General features: G+C 36.5%; 1 protein-coding gene across 1 annotated transcript; it reads right to left on the bottom strand.

Annotated features, from left to right (window-relative positions):
• Positions 1–57: 57 nt before the first annotated feature.
• Positions 58–5,958, bottom strand: LOC122302690 (peptidyl serine alpha-galactosyltransferase). Its single transcript, XM_043114073.1, has 8 exons — positions 5,363–5,958; positions 3,989–4,159; positions 3,601–3,844; positions 3,263–3,463; positions 2,449–2,933; positions 1,748–1,912; positions 1,331–1,574; positions 58–1,156 (listed from the first exon to the last, which is right to left on the bottom strand). Exons 1-8 carry the CDS (start codon positions 5,659–5,661, stop codon positions 539–541), a joined length of 2,427 nt encoding a protein of 808 aa, XP_042970007.1. The 5' UTR covers positions 5,662–5,958; the 3' UTR covers positions 58–538.
• Between the last annotated feature and the right edge of the window lie 2,035 nt (positions 5,959–7,993).

The raw sequence follows: 7,993 nt of genomic DNA on the forward strand, positions 1-7,993 counted from the left end.
GGTATACGGTATACCTAACAATGGGGAATGGGGTGAGGGGTGATTATAGCGCATCAGTATCCCAACCAAAGTTCCTGTTAGAATATTACAGTCATTCATACAAAACCAAAAATCTGAAACACATTATGCTTATTTTGTAAGGGTACAAGCACACACTTGCACATTAACCAAACAGAGAGCAAGCGTACATTCTGATAAAAAGAAAAAAGAAAAGTCTCCCAAGTATAAAATCCCATGCGGATCTCTGCCCACGCATGCAACCTTTTCTTCATAATGTCCTATTTCTCATATGTCCATCTTGATCTCTGTAAAACAGTACTAAAAAATGGCCTGAAATAATAATTAGAAGGCTGAATGCTAGAATGGATTGGTCTTGCCCATTCCCTGTAGCATGCAATGTATTGCAGTAATCCTCAACATTCTGATGCTTGTCTTTTCTATTCTGATCTCCTTGGATTTTACCAGCTCCCAACCCCCGCCAAAAGAAAAGGATTTGTCAACACTGCAAATTTGCCTCTCACGTCTTCATATCAAAGTATCAGGTATATGAAGATCTTCTCTTGTGTCTGTAATTTTTTCCCCTTGTTCTTTTTTTCCGACTGGAAAACACCACAAACATGACTGCCAAGAAACCAAAACCGGCAAAAGCCCATAGAGCAACAAGCCAGAACCTGAAAGAGCTAAACATCCTGTCTATCACGGCAGGCTTTGACAATCCATCAGAATTATTATTTGGCAAGTGGTTGCTTCTTACAGCATTAATTTCATCAAAGCTACCAAATTTCCTTGACATTGCAATTTCCTTTGCTGCATTCGGCTTCGAGGTGGATAGGGTACTGGGATCAGGGCAGTTCCTCCTCTCATGATGCAGGCGTAGTGCCTCATTCAGCGTCTTTATGCATTCTATGCTAAGCAGGTCACGCTGTAGCATGTCCTCATCAGTGTGATCAAGTGTTGAAGGATCCGGTGGGTCTGGAAACTTTGCCCAGCATCTATTAACCATTTCAACATCCCTATAATTTGCCTTGTCAAAGCTCCAATTTCCAACTCTGAACTCCAATCCATAGTGGAAAACTCTATAATGTTTGACACCAGGTTCAGGAATATATCCTGGGTATATCAATATCTCCCTGGTAATGCGATGCCTTAATTTCAACTGCACAGATAAGGAAGAAGAGAGAAGGGGGTCACTTGTCAGAACATTGTAGTCACTCAGAAAACTACAACTCCTCTGAACACATACATCATTTTGCCACATTCCAAGAACAACAATGTAAAGCGTACCAACCTATAACCTAAATTATGAGTTGCTTTACAAGAAATTAAGTACCTCTGCTGCACCAAATGAATAACCATACATCTCACTTATCCACCCAGATTCATATATATCGCCTGTGATATTTGTGGCATAATGAGCTTTGTCAGCACGGACCTCCTCTGTTTTATGCAGCCATAGTAGAGCAAAATTCCGGAGATCATCTATATGCATGATGATTACACCTCCAACCTTGTCACATGCATCAGGATGGCGAGTATGGAGTTTTGCAAGTTCATTGTCACACCCAATAAGGTACCTGGCATACATAGTGCATAAAATAAGGGAGTCATTCGTATGCAATTTCAAATGCAGAAAAAGACATACAAGCAGTAAGAAACACTTGCACAGAGAGAGAGAGCAATGCCTAATTACACTCAAGTGCGTAGAAAACACAAAACATTATAGGGGATATATGTTACTGTATCTTACTCGTAGGGAGTTGAAACTGGCCGCCCACGTTCTGCATTGAACTCCCATGGAGTAATCGGGCCTCTTAAGATCATATCTGCATCAAGAATTACTATGAACTCGGCATCAATATTTGCATGATTAAGCCAGTGAAGGACTGCAGCTGGTTTATTGATTGCTGGATACCTGACATTGAATAAACAAAAGCACATTTTTTATCCTCCCCTGCGATTCATGTCATCACATCTACTTCTCTACACATTTTCTATCTTTTTTTTTTTCTGCCCAATTTTTAGGAGGGGCCGGGGCCAGGGAGGGGTAATTAGCATTACATCTTCAGCTTCTCACAGATTTATTAAAAAATTCATTTTTTTTTTCTAATTCTTGTTGTGTCATGATCTGGATATACATATGTGTATCCAGATGATTTAAGCAGGTCCCCAGAAGATATGTCAAAAAGAGTAGAGTCCTAAATAATTCAATGGAAGATAACTGAACTCATATAGTGGTAAATTTTGTTTCTGATCACAAATTAGAGACATTCACTAAAGTTTAAATGTTTGTTTGACCGTAACCGAGATATTGTCCAGGATAGTGGTAGAGATGCAAATTAAACAGGCATTACATGAAGCAAATGATTGGATGTCACTGCTGAAATCAACATCGGGGCCTATAAGGAATCTATCAGAATTTTATTGCTAAACTGAAGAGAATAGAATTACCAATCGCCTGTTAATGGATGTTTGCTCATGGAAGGAACATAATGAGTAGGAGCCAGGTCATGGCCAGTGTACTGCTTCAAGTCTTCATCAGAACAGCTGAGAAGTCGTGTGATATTTCCAGGCTGGCCACTCAGGTGGAAGCTGTGGACAAGTCCTACAGTCTGCCAATCAAAGTACTTGATACATTCTGTGGAAAAAATGGTGTGAATTTTTGGATATTGCCCCCCAGGCTCAGCAATGAACTGCTTTGGTACAGTCTGTATTGATTCTTTCTCAGTTTGTATAGTAGCAGGAGTTAGAAGTTTTGGCCGAGTAAGTTCAGCAAAAGTTTTGCTCCTTAAAAAGCTCAAGTATTTTGACCCAGTTGGTTTAGGGCATCCATTTGCCTTGTGTTGTAATAAAAGACCCTCATTCAAAGTGTGAATGCACTCTATACTTAAAAATAGTGCCCGCCTTTTATTTGGATCAGATTCCATCAGATGTACCTGCACAAAGAAAGAATCTTAAGTTCCACCATGCTAACCAGGAAAATATTACTTTTGCAGGAAAAAAAAACTATTGAATGAATTTGGGGATGTAGAACTCTATGCTGCAGTCCAAATGGTTGTCACAAAAATGAATCAAACTGTTGATATTTTTTTCAGTGCTCCATCTAATTGAAGCCTATAAAAGATCTGACCCTAAAAGGATCATCCTTTACTTTGATCATATTAAAATTATGCATAAAACATGAGCCATAGACATATGTGGGCTTCTACTACACAAATTTTTTTCTCTATGAAAATGCATGATCATTTTTTATTGGTTAAAATACCTCTCTAGGAAATGGAGGTTCAGGAAATAGTCGATCGCAGTCATAAACTACATCATCCTCATGGTGATCTAGTTTACTAAAAGACCAATTTCCAACACTGAATGGCAAGCCATAGTGAAGAAGAATAGGTTCAACTCCCTCTCGTGGGATGTAGCCAGGGTAGATCATCAAGTTATCATTGATCTTGTGCTGAAGACCAACCTGGAAAACCCACAGATTATTAAAACATTCAACGAAAGATAAGATGTCAGGAACTGCAGCTCAAGTAGTAGATGGTTCAATTGGAGTTGATATAATAATGGGTATAAACTTTTGTCAAGGAATTCAAAGCAACTTACTTCTGCTGCACCAAAAGAGTATCCATACATCTCACTGATCCACCCTTTCCCATAAATATCGCCAGTTAGATTGGTGGACCAGTGAGCTCTATCTTCTCGCACTTCTTCTGTTTTTGAAAGCCACAAGGGAGCCAATGCTCGAAGATCATCAATATGCATGGCTAGAAGCCCACCAACTTTGTCACAGAGTTCTGGGTGTTTTGTGTGCAACTTAGCTAGTGCATTATCGCATCCAATCAAGTACCTAAAGGTGAAGTTCATGACTTCAATAGGCATGAAAGCAACAGTCTCCAAAAGAGGCTAAAAGAACTCTTGCATAAACTTTCATGAGAGAATACACTGCTATGACACAGTAACGCTTTAAAAAGAAAAATCTCAGAATCGATACCCATAATAGGCTGCAACAGGTTTGCCTTTCTCAGCACCAAGTTCCCAAGGTATTATAGGGCCTCGGATGATCATGTCTGCATCCAGAATCACTACCCAATCAACATTATCAGAATCTTTACTGTGTTTAAGCCAGTGCACAACTCCAGCAGGTTTATTAATTGCAGGGTACCTACAAAGACAAATAAAGACTTACTTTCTTTCTCCAACCCCCCTTTAGGGAAAGGGTTCCCGGAAAAATGTAACATGTAAGAACTTTTTTCTACAACAAGCAAGCACCAACATGATAATACAATGAAAGAGATCACGGAAGAGAACCATTATTACAAAACTTGAGAATAATATTAGAGTGCAGCCAAAAGGACCTGCTAAGAAGCTAAGGCAGAATTACTAGGAAAAAAAAAAAAAGGCTAATGCCTCTATGCTAAGATTTCACAAGGAAACACCCTTTTTTGGTATATAATTTGACTTATTCTAGAAGAATCTAGAGAAAGAACAGGAACCAAAGAAGCTCTTGAAAGCCTCACAACTTTCTTGAGAGGCACAAGACATAGCAACCATTGATAAAAACCTCTTGTACAAGAACTGAAGCATATATGATGCTGAAAAATTCGATATTCAGTAGAACAGCAGACTTCACCATTATTTCAACAACATAAAAAGCATAATCCTAAAAAACATTTCTCAATTAACAACACCAAGCCACTGTTACTGCCAGCAATATATCATATCCACATTTTTCTCTGTGACACAGGAATCATTCTTTCTTAACTGCCAGCCAAACTTGCTCTTTATTGAATTTGACATGCTTTTCGATACAGTTGCACCTTCAAACTCAAAATTTTGTAAAATTTTGTTCTCTGTCTTAGCAACACACCTCTCAATCTTGCTCAGTTTTAATCCTTGACCCTTACCTCAGCACTTCCTGCTCATCCTCATGGCCGTTAAACGCCATGGCACCACTTACCAGTATAATCACACTTCACGTCGTCTACTACTTTGCACAATCTTAGAAAATTTTGATTTACTTGGCTAAAAAATACAACAAATGGTTTAAATTTCACCTCTACTTTCTACACCAACATCCTTGTGAAATCAATATCGACTTAATAATAAGAAAACTACCAAGCACATTGACACTTCTAAAGCAAGGGAAACATGACGCATTCAAGAGAGAAATTGCGAAACGATATTCTTTTTACTCGCCGCATGCTTAGACCAAGCCCATTTGTTAGTAACACATACCAATCAAGAATTCCAAGGCAAACTCGGATTTAAATCCCAATTTTGACAAAGAAGGAAAAAAAAAAAAGGAATAAGATCAATAAAAATAGTGTTATTGAAAAAGTAAAAACAAAAAAGGGAGAGAATTTACCAGTCTCCAGTCCTGGGGTGTCTGCTCATGGAAGGGACCTCAACCGTGGGAGCCAAACCCATCCCTCTATAGTTCTTCTTCTCCTCCTCTGTACAGCTGAGGAGTCGGGTAATAGGCCCGGGTTGCCGGGCCTTTCTGAAGCTGTGCATCAGCCCCACCGTCTGCCAGTCGAAGTAGTTCTGGCACTCCACCGAGAACAGCGTGTGGATCCTCCACGGAGCCTCCCTACCCGTTTCCGCACTCCACCCAGGACCCATCAATCCCACGACCACCAAGACCAAAATCAACAACTTCGCCATTTGCAGCAGCTCCAAATTCAGGCTCCGATTCCAAATGGGTGTTGCCGGAAGGATCTGAATTTCATGGCTTTGATGAATCTCACGAGTTTGGTTGAGGTCAAAATGAGTACTTTTTCTTCATTCATGTCCGTAATTGTGGTTGTCTAATTAAATAACAAACACGATTAAAGTCCATGCACTCGTTGACTCGTTATCGGGGTCCGGGGAGATTAATTAAATTTTAATTTTGTGAAATAAAAAACTGTTAAAGAAAAAGGAAACCTGGGTTCAAGAGATGAACCCACTCCTCTTGCTGGCTCACATGCAAAGCTCCATCAGTCACTGTCGCAGATTCGTTCTAAATACTACAACCAAGTTGGAAATCAACGAGAGAACGACACCGTTGTCTGAAAATTTATTTACACTCCGTTTGAATTCGAAAAATGTTTTATTTTATTTTATTTTTAAAAATTTTTTATATTGAATACAATAAATAATTTAACTTTTTTAAATTTTAAAATAATAATATTTTATTTAATTTTTATCTTTTATTTAAAATTTTCTCACCTCTAAATCCAATCAGCATGAAACAAATTGCATCGAGCTGAGAATTGCTGCCACAGTAAAATACGTGATCACTGTCCTCAAAGAACTTCATCTCATGAATTATAGTAAAAGTGCAAATCTCGTTTATTGGGGAATTTTTTAAAAAGTTATTTTATTGTCAAATCACTACATATAATATACTATGTATATTTCAAATCAAATTATATTATATAAACACATTGCTAAATATCCTCTACATAACTTAAATATAATTTTTTCTCTCAAAATATAATTAAAAAAGTGAGAGCGGTGAAAATATCATTTTCTTTTGCAAATTGCAATAACAAATTAGCAATGATGATGATGATGATGATGATGTTACGACAAGAGAGATGAGGAAGTGTAGATGCTGTAAACGGCTATTCAAACAATTAAGGCTAATCACCAAGTTGATATTTTGTTTAAGGACTGGTTTTGTCATATGCTATGGAACTAACTCCCTTGCCCTCTAACACTACTTCTTAGTCGTTTGATCTCTTTGTTTCCCCAACAATTTTCTTATTGGGAGTCAAGGTCTAGTCACTTTTTAATTTATTATTTTTCTCATTTTTTTTTTTTTTTTTTTTCTGTTGGAAAGCGTATTTGCTTCCAAATAAAATTGAGAAATGTTTTAGTTATAAAATTTTTTTAAGAATGTAAACTTATAAGCTTCAATGTGATATCTCAAATTATTTTTGTGAAATTTTTTTTATAGCTTTATACACTTTTCAATCAAATTATCCTTTAAAAGAAGTTAAAAAAAATGATACTTACATTCGTGAGTGTGAAAGCATCACATAATTACTTTTAAAAAAGTAAATAAATAAAGCGCTTATATGGAAAAAAAATTAATATTTTAATAATGAATATCGCTCTTTTTTAAAATAACTGCACAACACTTATATATTTTACGACTGTATATAATATTACTTATATAATAAAATATCAAATGTTAATCGAACTTTCATTCGAGATTTCATGATATAGAGAACCCGAGAGCACCGGAAAATATATACATTAATCGAACTTCCAAAATTTAAAGATCAATGAGTATCAATGTTTGGCTTTGGGGGACAAATGCCTTCCGTATTCCGTAATGCAGGTAAAAGAGAGTAAGAGACATTTAGCTACAGGTGCATGCACGTCAACAATTAATTAAAATAAATATATATATATATATATATATATATATATATATATATTTGTTAATGGGACCAAGTTGGCACGACCTAGCCTCTACAATTACTTGGTCCCATTAACGAATTAAACCAAAAAAAATTCTGGAAAAGTTAAGCAGTTTCGTATATGATATTACAAAATCTATAGTGATCCCAACAAAGAAAAAAAGCAATTATAGTAATTAATCCTATAATGATTAAAAGAAGCTTATGATCATGACTGATAATCATGATCATGGCCGTCTAGCGATTATTTCTGATACATATAAACTTTGAACAACATAGAATAAACCCATGGACACCCACTTTCATTATGACAATACGAAGAAATTCACCATTACATAGATACCCAAAAATTAAACAGCACATAAATCAAGATCATGATCATGATGAGAAGCTTTAAACCCCAATGGTCGGAGCTCAATCCAGGTGAAAGTGAAAGAACAAATAGAATTCCAATGATCAAATTATAAGTAAAAACACGACACCATGAATCATATATATCACAATTGTTGAGGAAAAAATCCTATATTACTTGTGGATAAGATTTTAGACATATTTATAAATAACGAACAAACATATCTTATTGA

The sequence above is a fragment of the Carya illinoinensis genome, chromosome 3 (assembly GCF_018687715.1).
Source record: "Carya illinoinensis cultivar Pawnee chromosome 3, C.illinoinensisPawnee_v1, whole genome shotgun sequence".
In the NCBI taxonomy this organism is placed as follows: domain Eukaryota; kingdom Viridiplantae; phylum Streptophyta; class Magnoliopsida; order Fagales; family Juglandaceae; genus Carya; species Carya illinoinensis.

What these genes read in the sequence shown, in the direction of transcription:
- LOC122302690 (XM_043114073.1), bottom strand. Translation starts at nt 5,661, where the DNA reads ATGGCGAAGTTGTTGATTTTGGTCTTGGTGGTCGTGGGATTGATGGGT. An exon ending in ACTCTTTTGGTGCAGCAGAA is followed by an intron (nt 3,464 to 3,600) that starts GTAAGTTGCTTT and finishes TGGGTTTTCCAG; the next exon opens with GTTGGTCTTCAGCACAAGAT. An exon ending in CCAGTTTCAACTCCCTACGA is followed by an intron (nt 1,575 to 1,747) that starts GTAAGATACAGT and finishes TATGTATGCCAG; the next exon opens with GTACCTTATTGGGTGTGACA.